Here is a 17,304-nt window from a genome sequence, read left to right as displayed (position 1 = left end):
ATACAGGCACCTTTTTAATTGAAACTGAAACTCAATTTGATCTTTCCCTAAAACACAGGTACAGAAATACAAATCAAACGTAAACTTTAAAGTTAAAACTCAACCCTAACACCTAAAAATACCAACATATCAAACTATGCCTTTTTCCTAACATTCGTCCCTTTTATGTTGCACTTCACTCTAATATAGTTCTTATTTTTGTGAAAATAGGGAGTTCTTCAGGGCAATGTCCTAGGCCCAACCATCTTCAGCTGCTTCATTGATGACCTTCCTTCACAATAAGGTCAGAAGTGGGGATGTTCGCTGATGATGGCACAATATTCAGCACTATTTGTGATGACTCATACTGAAGCAGTCCATGTCCAAATGCAGCAAGACCTGGACAATATCCAGGCTTGGGATGACAAGTGGCAAATAACATTCGTGCCACACAAGTGCTTGGCAATGGCCATCTCCAACAAGAGAGAATCTAGCTGTCACTCCTTGACATTCAATGGCATCACTGAATCCCCCATTATCAACATCCTGGGGGTTACCATTGACCAGAAACTGACTGGTCTAGCCATATAAATACTGTGGCTACAAGAGCAGGTCAGAGACTAGGAATCTTGCGATGATTAACTCACCTCCTGACTCCCCAAAGCCTGTCCACCATCTACAAGGTACAAGTCAGGATTGTGATGGAATACACACTTGTTTGGATGAGTGCAGCTCCCACAACTCAAGAAGCTTGACACTGTCCAGGGCAAAGCAGCCTGCTTGATTGGCACCACATCCACAAACATTCACTCCCTCCACCACCGACGCACACTAGCAACAGCGTGTACCATCTGCAAGATGCACTGCAGGAACTCACCAAGGCTTCTTTGAAGCACCTTCCAACCCATGACCACTACCATCTAGAAGGACAACACTGACACCTGGAATTTCCCCTCCAAGTCACTCATCACCCTGACTTGGAAATGTATCGCCGTTCCTTCACTGTTGCTGGGTCAAAATCCTGGGGCTGCCTTCCTAACTGCAGTGTGGGTGTACCTACACCACATGGACTGCAGTTCACCACCACTTTCTCAAGGGCAATTAGGGATGGGCAATAAATGCTGGCTCAGCCAGCGAAACCCATATCCTGTGAATGAATTAAAAAAAAATGATAACATTGTTGCTTCCAAAAGCTGATGGGAACGTCTTAAGCATTTTTGACTGGAAGAAAAGGATATCTGGTGCTGGAACGAAATTAACAGGAGCATAACTACAGACACTTCAGAAAATTGCAACAGTGTAAATTTAATAAGGTTCCACATTAGGAAATGATGGGCTGAACTTTAACCAGTTAACTTTTTAAATTTCTCAGCATCTACTGAACATTAATTACGGCTGCTAACAGTGGTTTGTGGTTTCCAAAGGTTTAACGTGTTAAGTAGGATGTTAGCCTTGCTGAGAGTATGCACTCAGCTGCAAATTGTCTTGTAACAGTACTGTTGTTAATTTTTAGCTAACCTGCTTATTGATCCTGAATGGACAGTATTGTTTCTCAGCCTTTCTTCTGTCCTGCATGCCCCATCCTTAAACCTCTTGAACAAACCCCATCTCTTATGAGAGGTATTGGAAATGTTAGGGCTGTTCTCCTCGGAGTTAAGTTAAGAGGTGATTTGATGGAGGTTTTTAAGATGATAGGAGGTTTTAATAGAGTAAAAAGAGGAAAGGATATTCCTCCTGGATATTGTGTCAATAAGTAGAAATGATCCATTCAAAACCATTGGGAACGGATCCAGAGAAGAGATGAGGTTTCTTTCATTGAGTTGTTGATATCTGAAATATTGGCTTCCAGCTTTCCGGCAACAGGGCCGGTGAGCCATTGAAATCCCCGTTCACATCGGTGGGACTGGAAGATCCTGCCGGCACGAGGGGCTGAAAAATTCTGGCCATTGTACTTGAAAAGGTGCTGGAAGCTGATTCCATAAACAATTTTAAAAGGGAGTTGGCCCCAAGTGCTTGAGCTTGAGATTTACAAAGCTGTGAACAAAAAGTGTGGATGTGGGATTAAGCACAACTGCCCTTTCAAATAGTGTGCACATGCATGATGGGCTGAATGGCCACCACCTGTAATGTAAGGTTCTATGATACTTCAATCCCTCTATTGCTGAAACCCTTACTCATGGCCTAGTTCCATCCTCAATTATTTCAGTGTACTCCTTGCTGACATTTAGCTGTACAAAATATAGTTGCTGCATTTAATCTCACCCTTCCTTCACGCTGTATTGCAGAACGAGTTCAAGGGGCTGACTGACCACCTGTTCCTATGCTTTCACTGAAGTGCACTAGCTTCCTGTTTGGCAACACTAACGCACGGTGGCAGCAGTGTGTACCGTCAACGAGATGCACTGCAGGAGTTCCGCAACGATCCTTAGACAGCAACTTCCAAACCCACAATCGCCAACATCTCGAAGGGCAAGGGCTGCAGACACATGGGAACACCACCACCTGGAAGTTCACATCCAAGCCACTTGCCACCCTGACTTGGAAATACATTGCCGTTCCTTCACTGTTGCTGGGTCAAAACCCTGGAACTCCCTCCCTAACAGCACTGTGGGTGTACCTACACCATATGGGCTCCAATGGTTCAAGGAGGCAGTTCACCACCACCTTCTCCAGGGAAATTAGGGATGGGCAATAAATGCTGGCCTAGCCAGCGATGCCCACGTCCCATGAATGAATAAAAAAGACACAAACAACTTAAAATTCTTGTCTTTGGCATTTTGATAACATATTGGAATTTGACAAAGTAATAACAATACTGCCCATTGTCATAAACTCCTCCAGCTTTATCTTCCTCTTTTGGTCTTCTGTGGTTCCTCCCCCCGCACCCCCCCCCCACCCCCCCTTTTACTCTGGAACCTTAACTTACCTCATTGTTATTCTGGAATCCTCTCCAGAATGGTTGTGTCCTGCTACTTTTGTTAAAAACATTCTCAAGACATCTTTTTGACATAACCTCTTCCTGGCTCAGCATAGTTCCTCTATTTCACCAACAGAGCACATTGGACATTGAAAGTGCTACATAAATTTTAAGTTGTTACTTTTCAACACAAGCGTACAAATCAGGAGAGAAAAATGCAGTATGTGTATTTACTATTTGTGAAGCAATTAAAATTTTTTGGCACTGTAAAGCTCCTTAATTACTAATAAAATACACTTCATATTCCAACTATTGCTCTAATTTAGTTGTTTTGGTAAATTCAATTACTGGCAATGACATTTTAAAACAGTAACGATAATACACTTGTAAACATTCCTACCAATGAGCCTTTTTTATATACCTCAGCAGGGCACGACAGCTGAATATTACACCAAAGGTGACTCATTTGTGTGTCAACATGAGGTATTGACTAACACTTGCAATTTTTCTCACATTGGCATTGAGGGCTTCACTAGTGAATCTTGAAGAAAAATCATACTGAGCTATTTCTGCAGGGCTATGGGCTAAGAACAGGAGAGTGCGATTAATTGGATAGCTAATTTAAAGAGTTGGCAGAGGCATTTCATAGCATTGCATCGAAGTATTTACGAATAGAAACAAGCTATTCAGCTTAATGCTGATGTTTAAGTTCCACACAAACCTCCCCAAGCCCTCCTTTCTGATGCCATCAATGTATCCTTTTCTCCTACTTGGTCATAGCAAGTTCCACTCTTTAAATATTTGCCTGAATTTCTAATCGGATTTATTAGTGATTATCTTAAAAATTAGGGGCTGTAAATTATGTTTCCCTTTTAAATGGAAGCATTTTTTCCATGTCTAGCCTTTCAAAACCTTACAGACCTCTCTCTGTTTTCTTTGTTTTCTAGTAAAAAGAGCCCCAGCCTGTTCAGTGTTTCTTAATAGATGTAACCCCCTCAGCTCTGGTTTCATCCCGCTAAATCTTTCATCCATCTTCTCTAGTGCCTCTATATCTATTTTGTAAAGTGGAGACTAGAATTGTTCATAGTACCCCAACATTAATCTACCAAGTTTCTATACAAGTTTAACTAAGGCTCTCTGGGTTTTGTTTCTATCCCTCCAAAATATGAGCCACCATGCTGTGTTTCCTTTTTTAATGGTCTGTTAAATGCCATTGTTACTTGTACTGGTTTGTGTATCTGTACCCCCAGATCCCTCTGCTTCTCTATGCCATAGAGACAGCTATTTTCCAAGGCATTTATGGCCTTGTTAATCTTATCAAAATGTACCACCTCACACTTGTCTATACTGAAGTTCATTTGCTAATTGCACACCCATCCTGCATGTTTATTAATGTCTTTGTAATTTGTTACCGTCCTCTTGTATTATCTATATCCCCAGTTTGGTATCATTCACAAATTTTGAAATTGCACTTTCAACTCCTGAGTCCAAATCATTCGTGTAAATAGTGAGCAGCACTGAGCCTTGTGGAATGCCACTTCCCAACTTGTGCTAATCTGAGCAACTGCCTTTAACCCTCATCATGTTTTTCATCTTGTGGTCAGTTTGTTAAACATCCTGCTACTCATCCAGTGACTCTATGTTTGGATCTAAGTCATGAGTCTGTGGTACTTTATTGAAAGTCTTTTGAAAATCTAAATTTATTATGTCTGCTGCATTACTCCTCTCTATTCTGTGACTTAAAATAATTCAATAAGGTTGGTCAAGCATGACTTCCTTTGAAATCTGTGCTTATTATTATATCCTCAGCTTCTTGATGGTTTTCTATGATATGTTTGAGTAAAGACTCAATTATCTCTTCTACCCCTGATGTTAAGCTAATTGACGTATAATTTACTGGACTTGTTCCACCAATCCTCAGGCACTATTCCTTTTTCTAATGAGATTATATATATATTTTTTAATAGTGCCTGTTCAATCTCTTTGCTCAATTTTAATGTATGTGGATGCAGTTCATTCAGATCAGGAGTTCTGTCCTCTCTAAGTTTAATTAGTTTATCAATTATCTAGATCCTTTCTATCTTAAGTGCCTTTCTATCCTTTTTGATCTCTTCTTCTAAAGTTATGACCACCATGTTATTTTTTCTGGTAAATATCAATGCAAAGTAATTAATATTTCTGCCATTTCACTATCATTAGTCTATTGTTGTGTATCCATTAGTGGCCTTTTGCCTATCCTAATTTTCTTTTTGTATGTGCATCTTTACAATATTTTACTATTTATTTTTGTATTCCTTGATAATTTTATGCTGTAATTTCTTTGCCTCCCTAATTTTTTTTCTTCTTTCCTAATCTCTTTGCATTCTCTTTTGCTGTTCCCCCTCTTTGTTACTTATGTGCTTAGACTATGTCTTTTTCTTTAATTTCAGTTTTGCCCTTATATCTTTATGCATCCATGGTGTGTCATCACTGGCAAGTTTGTACTCGCTTTTTAGTGGGATATGTTTCTCATGGACTTTATTGATCATCATTTTAAATGTTTCTTACTGCTGGTTTGTTGCTTTGTTGTTAATATTTTCCATTTTATTTTCATGGTTCCATCCTCATCCCTGAGAATCATTTTTTCCCCAACTTATTACTTCGGTCTTTGTCTTACTTATGTTCTTCTTAATGTTTTAAATCTTAATCTGTTGTGATCACTATTGCCCAGACATTCCCCTATGCATCTTATATGGTCTGGTTCATTTCCTTTTCCTAGACCCAGCAGTAGTCCCTCTCTTGTTGAGCTTTTTACATACTGGGTAAGAAAGGAGCCCTGCATACATTGTAAAACTTTTATTCCCTGTACCCTTTTTGTCAACTGTTGTCAGTTTATTTTGGATAATTAAAATGGGCCAAATGGCCACCTTTTGTGCTCTATGGCTCCAGGCAGATCCTATAGTTGATAATTGTTGGCAGATAGCTTTCAGTCTTCTCAGGAAACAGTGCACAATATATGGAGTAACAAAATGAATAAAATATTACACACAATCTTCTTTCATGCCTAAAAGGGTCTTTGAGCCATGTGACCCTTTCTCAGCTTTGGATCCTCCACATGTTCGTGTGGGTAGGGAATGGTAATGTAATGTGACTAGTATGATATGCTTCTCTTCCAGTAATTCTTATCCTGTGGGTATGTCAGGCAAAGGCTCTAACTCTGAGATGTTAGCTGGAGATTGGAAGTGCAACTGGCGAGGTACCAGTTTTAATGTCTGGCTATGAATTGCAGTCTACTATTCAGGAGAAAGCTTTACATTTTTAATGCAATACATTTTTAATGCATTCTCAAAACATCAAAAATGGCTTGAGTAAATTAATAAAGGTCCAATGGATCCCTGAAGACTTTTTAAACCGAACTTGATACCAGATTGTATATGTATATGACAGTATGAGGCATCCTTCCCAAGGGATTCTCAGAGAAAAATTGGGAACTGATTCTACATTTCCCTTCATCTTTATATGCATCTGAAAATCCTCTATATTGATGCAAAATGGCAGTATAACTGTACCCTTACATCGTATATTAATGTCCAATAAAAAGAACATTTTAAATGCTCACACATATTCTTTATTCTTTTATGTCCACATGAACCAACTTTATGCCCTTACCCATTATGTTGTAAAACAGCAAAGACATAAAGATAAAAGCAAAATACTGTGGATGCTGGGAATCTGAAATAAAAACAGAAAATGCTGGAAAAATTCAACAGGTCTGATAGCCTCTGTGGAGAGAGAAACAGAGTTAATGTTTTGAGTCCGTATGACCCTTCTTCAAATAAATAAAGGCCTTGGGCATTCCTGACTATCTTACTGATGGAAATGGCTGAAATAATGCTCCAAGTATCTGGTTGATATGTATCACATATCACCACATATCACTTAAGGGAGTGTCCTGCTGTAGTAGATCATGGAGAGAATGAAACCACAGTAGGCTGTTTTTCCTCATAACTTGTGGATAAATTTAACTTCATAATTATAACATCCTGTATATATACTGAGTCATGTGTTGAGTTCATAAACCACCCTCAAGATTTGTGATGTAATTTGAACCCATGTGGTATCAAACAACTGAATGTAAGCTTCGGCTTTAAATGACTTTCTAATATATTCTCTCCTCTGGTTAGTACATTCAAAAAGTTACAGTTGATCATTCACAGTGTTGCACACAAAGACAAAATATATTCTTCAAGTCAAGTGTGGTTAGGAGTTAGAAGATAATTGGAACAAGACATACAGTCATAAAGTTTTGAAAGATATTTATACAACATTTACACAATCCTCATTTTAACATCACTTACTTTGCATTTTTTACATTATAATTTATTTTTTATGTTACTAGTTGACCTCCTGTGACGTTGCATATAGGAATGGAGAAGTGTAGTCTTCAGGTAAAATGGGATGAGAGAGCATGGGGTAATTGGACTAGGGCATAGAGATGTGTCATGACCGCGTGAAGGGCCTTAAAGTGGTCCATGAGCCAAGAGCTTGTGTGCTTCATTGCAATATTTAAACCAGATGGATTTTGATGTGTCCCCCTTTTTATTTGTGAGTGGTTCAATTTAAACTAACCCAGCAGCCAAGCTTTATTCTTGAACAAGATAAAGGTTAGTTTATTACAAAACTACTGCTGCAAGTTACTAAAGTAAAAGTGAAAAAGTTATTAACTAAAATACAGTTACAAAGATTAAAAGCAGATAAAGAAAAAATAATGCTTATAAAGATTAAATTCAGTTCAGTCCTTTCAGATATTGTTGTAGGCTCATAGCATAGGAACATAGGAGCAGGATTAGGCCATTTAGCCCCTCGAGCCTGCTTTGCCATTTAACTATTTGCTGATCTTCTACCTCAATGCCATCTTTATGTGCTATCCCCATATCCTTTGGTATCATTGGTATCTAGAAATCTATTGATCTCAACTTTGAACATACTCAATGACTGAGCCTCCACAGACCTCTGGGATAGAGAATTCCAAAGAATCACCATCCTCTGATTGAAGAAATTCCTTCTCATCTCTGACCTACCTCTTACTCTGAGACTGTGTCCCCTGGCCTAGACCCACCCAGCCAGAGGAAACATCCTTCCTGCATCAACCCTGTCGAGCCATGTAAGAATTTTGTACACTTCAGTGAGATCATCTCTTTCTTCTAGACCATAGAGAATACAGGCCTAGTCTCTCCAGTCTTTTCTCATAGGACAATCCTGCATCCAAGGGATTAGTCAGGTGACCCTTTGTTGCACTCCCTCTAAGGCCTGTATATCCTTCCTTGGGATGGAGAACAAAGCTGCACATAGTACTCCAGGTGTGGTTTCACCAAGGCTCTATACAACTGCAGCAAGACTTCCTTACTCCTATTCTCAAATCCCTTTGCAATAAAGGCTAACATAGCACTTGCCTTCCTAATTGCTTGTTGCACCTGCTTGTTAGCTTTCAATGATTCATGAACAAGAACACCAGAGTCCCTTTGGACAACAATGCTTTCCAATCTCTCCCCATTTAAGAAATACTCTGCATTTTTGTTTTTCTTACCAAAGTGGATAACTCCACATGTTTCCATGTTATATTCCATCTGCCATATTCTTGCCCAGTCACTTAGCCTCTCTAAATCCTGTTGAAGCCTTTTTGCATCCTCCTCATAACACACATTCCCACCAAGTTTTCTATCATCAGAAAAGTTGGAAATTTGGTCCCCACATCCAAATCATTGGTATAGATTGTGAACAGCTGGGGCCCAAGCACTGATCATTGAGTACCCCACTAGTCACACCGGCCAACCTGAGGATGACTTGTTTATTCTTACTCCCTGTTTTCTGTCTGTTAACCAGTCTTCAATCTATGCCAGTATATTACCCCCAATCCCATGTGCTGTAATTTTGCTTACTATCCTCTTGTGTAGGAACTTATCGAAAGCCTTCTGAAAATCCAAATACACCACATCCACTGGTTCTCTCTTATCTATCCTGCTAGTAAGAAGCCCTTCAGCCTATCGAGTCTGCACTGACATGTGAAATACACCTGACCTACCTACCTATTCCCATTTACCAGCACTTGGCCCATAGCCTTGAATGTTAGGAAGTGCCAAGTGCTCATCCAGGTACTTTTTAAAGGGTATGAGGCAACTCGCCTCCTCAGAAAACTCCAACAGCTTTGTCAAACATGATTTCTCTTTCATAAATTCATGTTGTCTGTGCCCAATCCTGCCATTATTTCCTAAGTGCCCAGTTTTCACGTCCCTTTATAATAGATTCTAGCATTTTCCCTATACTGATGTAAGGCTAATGGGTCTGTGGTGCCTGTTTTCTCTCTCCCTCCTTTATTAAACAGTGGGGTTACATTTGCCATCTTCCAATCCGCAGGCACCATTCCAGAATCTGTAGAATTTTTAAAGATGATCGCCAATGCATTTACTATCTCTACAGCCACCTCTTTCAACAATCTGTGATGTAGGTCATCAGGTCCAGGGGATTTATTGACTTTCAGTCCCATTAATTTCTCCAATCTTAATCAATTTCTTGGCTCCCCTTTGTTGAATTTTAAAATGTTCATGATCCTCAGGTTTACTACTTTTTTGGCAACTTTATAAGCCTCTTCTTTTGATCTAATATAATCTTTATCTTCTCTTGTTAGCCATGGTTGGTTCACTTTTTCTGATGGCTCTTTGTGCCTTAAAGGAATGTAAATTTATGCAAACCATGTATTAATCCTTTAAGTGCTTGCCATTACCTGTCTACCTCATAGCTTTTAATGCAGTATCCCAATACACCCCAGCAACGTGCCCCTCATACCTTTGTAGTTTCCTTTCTTTAGATTAAAGACACTGGTTTTGGATTGAACCACATCACTTTCAAACTTCATCTAAAATTCTATTATATTATGGTCACTCTTCCCTAAAGGCTCATGACAACAAGATTATTAATTAGTCTTTTCTCATTGCACAATACTAGATCTAAAATAACCCATTCTCTAGGTGGTTCCTCAACACACTGTTCTAGAAAACCATCGCATAAAAATTCCAGGAATTCGTCCTCATCAGCATTAGTGCTAATTAGGTTTACCTATTCTATATGTAGATTGAAGTCCCCCATGTTTACTGCATTACCCTTGTTACATGCACCTTTAATTTTGTGAATTATACCATGCCTTACATTACCACCACTATTTGGTGGCCTATAAACAACTCCTACCAAAGTTTACTGCCGCTTGCTGTTTCTTAGCTCCACCCAAACTGATTGTATGCCTTGATCTTCTCATCTAAGATCCCTTCTCATTAATGCATTGATCCTATGATTTCTGTAATGGCAATTATGTCTTTTCCATTTATTTCCATTTGTGCCGTCAATTCAGCTACCTTGTGAATGTTGCGTGCATTCAGGTAGAGTGCCTTTAATTCTGTCATATTATTTTCGCAATCTCTAGCCTTAACTGCTAGTGCACTCTTATGTTTGTATGCTTTGTCCCTTCCTGACACATTTTGATAACCATTTTCCTTATTGCTATCCTGCTCTATTACCATCTCCTCTCTCTTTAGTTTATCATATCTTCCCTCACCTCCACTATTTAGTTTAAAGCACTCTCTACTACCCGAGTTATATGACCCACCAGAACACTGGTCCCAGCACAGTTGAGGTGAAGACCATCACCACAGTATAGCTTCCACTTTCCCAATACCAATGCCAGGGCCCCAGGAATTGAAACCCATTTCTCCCACACCAATCTTTGTGCCACGTATTCATCTCTCTAATCTTATTTACCCTATGCCAATTTGCATCCAGAGATTTTTACCTTTGAGGTTCTGCTTTTTAATTTAGTGCCTGGCTCCTCGTACTCTCTATGCAGAACCTCCTTCCTAGTCCTAACTATGTCATTGGCACCTATGTGGACCATGACCACTGCATTGTCACCCTCCTACTGCAAGACCCTCTCCAGCCCAGAGCAAATGTCCCAAACTCTGCAACCAGGCAGGCAACACAGTCTTCTGGACTCTCATTCTTGGCTTCAGAGAACTGTGTCTAGACCCCTCATTATGCTGTCCCCTGGTACCGCAACATTCTTGTTAGCTCAACCCACTTGAATGGCTTCCTGAATCATGATGTCATCGTCAGTTTTCTCATCCACCTTGCTGCCCCCACTCTCATCCATACAGGTCTCAAGCACCTCAAACCTGTTGGACAATTACAAAGGCTGAGGTTCCTCCACTTCTATCTTCTTGATCCCCTTACCTGCCTCATTTGCATTCACACCCTCTTGTCCCTGACCACTGACCAAAACAGAAGACCCTATCCCAAGGGATGTGACCACCTCTGGAACAAATGTCCAGGTAATATTCCCCTCCCTGATGTGTCACGGTGTCTGCAGCTCAGCCTCTAGCTCAATGGCTCAGAGTCAAAGCTCCTCAAGCTGCAGACACTTACAGCAGATGTGTTTTCCTTTGATCAGACTGGCATCCAGGAATTCCCACATCCTTCAGCTGCAGTACATCAGGGAGTGGGATCAGATAGAATGCTCTTTCAGCAAGTCAGTGCAGACTTGCTGGGCCGAATGGCCTCCTTCTGCACAGTAAAGATTGTGAAGGTGCTATATAAGCAGACTCAAAACGGCACAGAAGATGGCCATTTGGCCCATCAAGACCATGCCAGCTCTCTGTAGAGCAATCCAGTCAATCCCATTCCCCCACTCTATCCCCCTAGCCCTGTAAACTTGTTTGCCTCAAGTGTCCATCTAATTTCCTGCTGAAATCATTGATCCTCTCCACTTCCACCAGGCAGCGAGTTCCAGGTGCTTAACACTCTCTGCATAAAAAAAAGCTCCTCATACCTCCCCAAAACCCCCAAAGTTAACCTACCACCCCAGAATCTGTGGCAAACAGATACGGGATGTGGGTGTTGCCGGCTAAGGCAGCATTTATTGCCCATTCCTATCTGCCCTTGAGCATGTGTGACAAGAATCAGGAATTGTATTCATCACAACCACACCACCATCAGGGTGCGCCTGTCAAAAGTGTTTGCAAACAACGTGGACACAGTTTGCCAAACACATTTCCCATCAGCGAAATCTGAAATTAATAAAAAAAAGAAAATGCTGGAAATACCCTGCAAGTCAGGCAGCATCTCTGGAGAGAGAGAGAGAACTCAAAAGTTTTAAGTCGATGACTTTTCTCCAGAACTAGCAAAAGTTGGAGATGTAACAGATTTTAACAAGGCAGGGAGGCAGGGGAAGGGGTGGCAAAAAGAGAAAGGGTGGGGGGGGGGGGGGTGGGGGGGGGAAGGAAAGGACTAGAAAAGGGAGGGTGGTGGGATGAAAAGCAAGAGTGATTGAATGACACGAAGGGGTGTGAAGGACATGCCCCTTTAATTTAAGTTGGAGACACCTAGTGGTGATGTCACTGGAGTTTTGATGTGTTTTCCAGGGAGTGCGGAAGCGAGACAGGATTCATGTGCAGCTAGAGCGGGTGACATTGCACGTTGCAAAACGAGTTCCCCTCGGCTCTGGCCGCAAGCGCCGTTTAGTAACGAAACCTCACGACCCAGGCTCCCGGATTCTTCTGCGTCTAAATCGGTGGACAAGTCGTTGCCCCTTTAAGCTTCTTTCTCTCACAGATCGTGTGCGATCTGACCCTACCTGACAGCCATGGGCACTGGTATGAGTAAGGTATGTGGGTTCAGCCTGTGTTGACAGTGTTGCCGAGGGAGGTCTCTGCGGATTGCTGCGTTGGTGGGTGGGGGGGAGGGGGAGAGTTTAATCGATTGGCGAACCCTTGGCGAAATTGCAGCGTTCGCTTTGGCATGGCGGCAGCGAGTGGCACTTGCCAGCAATGTAACGATAGCAGCACTGACACCCTGAAATAGCAGGGGCAATTTGGTCGCAAATCAACCGGGGGTGTCTCGTTACGTGCCTCTGGTGTCAAACCCAGGCAACGAGAGGCTGAAGGGAGCCCTCGCAAGAGTTCAACAAAACCCTCAAAGCTGCGTTCACAGCAGTTTCTGACCACCAGCCTCTCGGGTCCCATCTGGTGGGGGAGGGGGGGGGGGAGATAAACTTAGCTTTAAACTCAGGAGTTTTTGTTTACCTTTGAAATCGAGACCCTCCCCCCCCCCCCCCCCAACACCAAGATGTCCCAACAGTGGAAAAGGAAAGTAAGAGATGTTGTCAGCTGAGATTTGCGCTGGCTGAAATGGGTTGTTGTGTCAACCACGAAAACAAAAGATCAAAGAAGCATTGATTTATTTAGGAGACGCACGTTCAGGTCCAGTGCTTGACGGACTGACAAGCCCAGACTTTGGCTGAACTCTTTTTTTTTATCGATTTTGTGCGTGCGTTTAAACTGCATCTTTAGTCAGCGCCAACCAAGGTCGTGACTTAAACATGAGCCCTGCTTTTCGACAACAGGGGCATTCAGACAGTTCTCAATCAGTTAGTAGCCTGGTTTTGCTCTACAGCACGCATTCTCTGGGTTTAAATGCCACCCCCCCCTCCAATCCTTTTATTTACCCCTTACAGATTTCTGCTGCACCTTTCTGACATCTTTTGCCATAAGAATGATCCTAAAAATATGCAGGGCTGCCAGTCTTAAAGGGGCAGCCCACTTCATCAGATTTGTAAATGAGTTGCCCGTTAAGTGTTTTGCGGGGTTGATGCTTATAAAGCCTCCCAGGCGAAGAGTGATCACAGCGTGGAGTGGTAGGGTCATGCAGGTTAGGTTAATCCGACGAAGCTGCGCTGAAGTGATTTGGGGCAAAGAGTTTGTTTCTGGGCGGAATGGCCTCCTAATCGAAGGATTGTTCTTGGAACAGAGCGGACTGAGGGGAGATTTGATGGAGATGGACAAAATTGTGAGGTGCCTGGATAAAGTGGATGGGAAGAGCCCATTTACTTCAGCAGAGAAGTCAGTGACCAGGCAGCACAGATTTAGAGTGAGTGGTCGAGAGACTTGGGGCGGGGGGGGGGGGGGGGGGGGGGGTGGGATTGTGTGAAGATGAGAAAAGAAATTTCACCCAGAGGGTTGTGGGGGTCTGGAACTCGCTGCCTGAAGCGGTAGGAGGGGCATAAACCCTCAACTCATTCAAAAAGCTATCTTTCAGGGCTAGGGACCAAATGCTGGTAATGGGATTAAGTTGGGTTTTTCGGCCAGTGCAAACAGGATGGGCCAATTGGCCTCTTTCTGTGCCATAAACTTTCTTTGATTCTAATCATGTACAAATAATGTGAACACCAATGTAGTTGTACTATTGTTCAAGTGTGCTGCTAAAATTTCCTTTGTAAATATATTTGAAAGTTAATGCACCAGCACTGCAATGTGGTCATCAATAGGCAGCTTGGCAGTTGTTCAGTAGTGTTCAGGACAGGCTATTCTGGGAGCTGGGTCTGTTTAAAGATGTTTCCATGCACCCAGGCAATAAGATACTTTAAGTGAATGCAATAATAGCACCCTTTGCTTTTGAAAGACTTGAACAGGCCGACATTGTTACATCAAATGTTACTACACACAAAATAAAAGCTCATGGTGTAGGGGGTAACATATTAGAATGGATAGAGAGTTGGTTAGCTAACAGGAAATAAATGGGTCATTTTCAGGTTGGCAAAATATGACAAGTGGTATGCCACAGGGATCAGTGCTGGGGCCTCAACTATTTATAAGTTATATCAATGACTTTAATGAAGGGACTGAATGTATGGTTGTGGTGAAAGGAGATGGTGGGTCAATGGTAATGTCACTGGACTAGTAAGTCTGGATGCCCAGGCTAATACTCTAGGGATACAGGGTCAAAACTCACCATGGTAGGTGTTGGGATTTATATTCAATTAATAAAATTTGCAATTGAAAGCTAGTGTCAGTAATTGTCACCATGAAGCTATCATTGATTTTTGTAAAAGCTCATCTGGTTCACTAATGCCCATTAGAGAAGGAAATATGCGATGCTTTACCCAACCTGGCTGCATGTGATTCCAAATTCACAGCAATGTGGTTAACTCTTAATTGCCCTCTGAAGTGGCCTAGCAAGTCACTGAGTTCGAGAGCATTTAGGAAAGGGCAACAAATGTTGGACTTGCCTGTGATGCCCACATCCCGTGAAATTTTTTTTTAAAAAGTGCAAATAACACAAAGGCAGGTAGGAAAGTAAGTTATGAGGAGGATGTAGGTAGTCTGCAAAGGGATATGGACAAGTTAAGTGACTAGGCAAAAAATTGGCAGGCGGAGTATAATGTGGGAAAATGTGTATTTCCTCACTTTGGCAGGAAGCATAGAAAAGTAGCAAATTATTTAAATGGAGAGAGATTGCAGAACTCTGAGATATAGAGGGATCTGGGTGTCCTGGTACAGGAATCACAAAAAGTTGATATGCAGGCACAGCAAGTCATTATGAAGGCAAATAGGATGTTGTCTTTTACTGCAAGAGGGATGGAATATAAAAGCAGAGATGTTTTGCTCCAGTTGCACAGGGCATGGGTGAGACCACATCTGGAGTACTGTGTACAGATTTGGTCTCCTTATTTAAGAAAGGATATAAATGTGTTGATAACAGTTCAGAGAAGGTTCATTCAACTGATTCCTGAGATGGTGGTGGTGGGGACGGTTATCTTATGAGGAAAGCTTGGACAAACTGAACCTGTATTCCTTGGACTTTAGAAGAATAAGAGGTGATCTTATTGAAACATATAAGATCCTGAAGGGACTTGACAGGGTGGATGCTGAAAGGATGTTTCCCCTTGTAGGAGAGACTAGAACTAAGGGACACAATTTAAAAATAGGGGGTTTTCCATTTAAGACTGAGATGAGAAGAAATTTCCCCTCAGAGGGTTGTGACCCTGGGGACCTCTCCTCCCCAGAGATCCAAAGAGACAGGATCATTGAATATTTTTAAGGCAGAGGTAAATAGATTCTTGACTAAAAAGGGAGTCAAAGGTTATTGGGAGTAGGCATGAATGTGGAGCTAAGGCCACAATCAGATCAGCGGAGCAGGCATGGGCTGATTGACCTACTACTGCTCCTAATTTGTATGTTTGCATGTTCTTCCAAAACCCTTTCCATCATCTACAAGGCACAAATCAGGTGTGATGAAATACTTTCTACTTGCTTGGATGAACGAGGCTCCAATAAAACTCAGGATGTTCAACACCATGAAAGACAAAGTAGCCTGCTTGATTGGCATTAAACATTTTGTTCTTGTCACCACTGGCAGTAGAGTATTCCATCTACAAGATACACTGAGTCAAGGCTTCCTTGACAGCACCTCCTAAATTTGTGACCCCTAATATCTAGAAGGACAAGGGCAGCAGGAGTCTATGAACACCATCATCTGCAAGCTTCCCTCTAAGTCACACACCATACTGATTTGGAAATATATCACTATTCCTACACTGTTGCTGGGTCAAAATGCAGTGATTTCCCTACCTAACAGCACCTTGAGAGTACCTTCGCCACACTAACTGCAGCAATTCCAGCAAGTAGCTCACCATCATTTTCTTAAGGAAATTAGAAATGGGCAATAAATGCTGGCATTGCCAGCTTTGCCAATGTTCCATAAATGAATAAAAAATCATTGAACTTTCATTATTTCTGAATAAAGAATGGATTGGGTGGGGGTTGGGTGGTGGGGTGGGGTGGTGGGGGTGGGGGGGGTGGGGGGGTAACTTTGCAAACCCATGCTGTCAGAAGGGGTCCTCACCTGTTAGTAGTCCAAATTGGGAAATTGGACCAAGGTTTTCTGACCATTTGGAGATATTGTGGATAGTATGTCCCAGCTTTTGTGATGCCAGCCTAGAAGACTTCCTGGCTCATGGATATGGCAAAAGTTACCCTTGCTGTTCAGCCAGTGTGCTGCAGCAATATTTTCACATGAAAAGGATAGTGAGTCCGATACCTGATTCCAAAAGCAACAGTAACCTCACCTTTCAATTATGAGACTGTGTCAAGAAAATTCTGATTGCCTGAGAACCCCATTATATATGAGGATTATGACATACTTCAGGATGATGGGCAGAAAAGGGGCAGATACAGTTCAATGCAGAAAATGTGAAGTAATACATTTTGGAAGTAAAAATAAGGGAAAGAAATACAGCTTCAATGGTAAAAGCTTAAGTGGAATAGAAGAGCAGAATGTGCAGATTCATATACCATTAAAATTGGCAAGGCAATTGGACAACACTGTAGAAAGACAAATAAAATCCTTGATTTTGTGCCTAGAGTCATAGCACAAAAGCAGTGATGTTATGTTGAATTTGTACAAGTCCATAATAAGATTGCAGTTGAAGAACTCTGTAGTTTTGGCCGTTCTCCACTATAAGGATATAAAGCCAATTAAAAATGTGCTTCAATTAGGGGTTACTGGGGAGTACTGACAAGACATCAGTTTAATGTCTCACGAAAGCTGCC

At 41.7% G+C, this 17,304-nt stretch overlaps 1 protein-coding gene across 1 annotated transcript in view; it reads left to right on the top strand.

Moving 5' to 3' along the window:
- The first annotated feature begins 12,339 nt into the window (after positions 1–12,339).
- The window catches only part of dusp22a (dual specificity phosphatase 22a), a 129,743-nt gene continuing 124,778 nt past the window's right edge, over positions 12,340–17,304 (top strand). The window contains exon 1 of the mRNA XM_041192676.1: positions 12,340–12,581. Within this exon, the coding sequence (XP_041048610.1) occupies positions 12,561–12,581 (21 nt within the window). The 5' untranslated portion in view covers positions 12,340–12,560. The remainder of the gene's footprint in view (positions 12,582–17,304) is intronic.

This window comes from Carcharodon carcharias, chromosome 7 (assembly GCF_017639515.1).
Source record: "Carcharodon carcharias isolate sCarCar2 chromosome 7, sCarCar2.pri, whole genome shotgun sequence".
NCBI lineage: Eukaryota > Metazoa > Chordata > Chondrichthyes > Lamniformes > Lamnidae > Carcharodon > Carcharodon carcharias.
The sequence above is the reverse complement of the archived record's forward strand: the minus strand, read 5'-3'. Positions and strand labels throughout refer to the sequence as shown.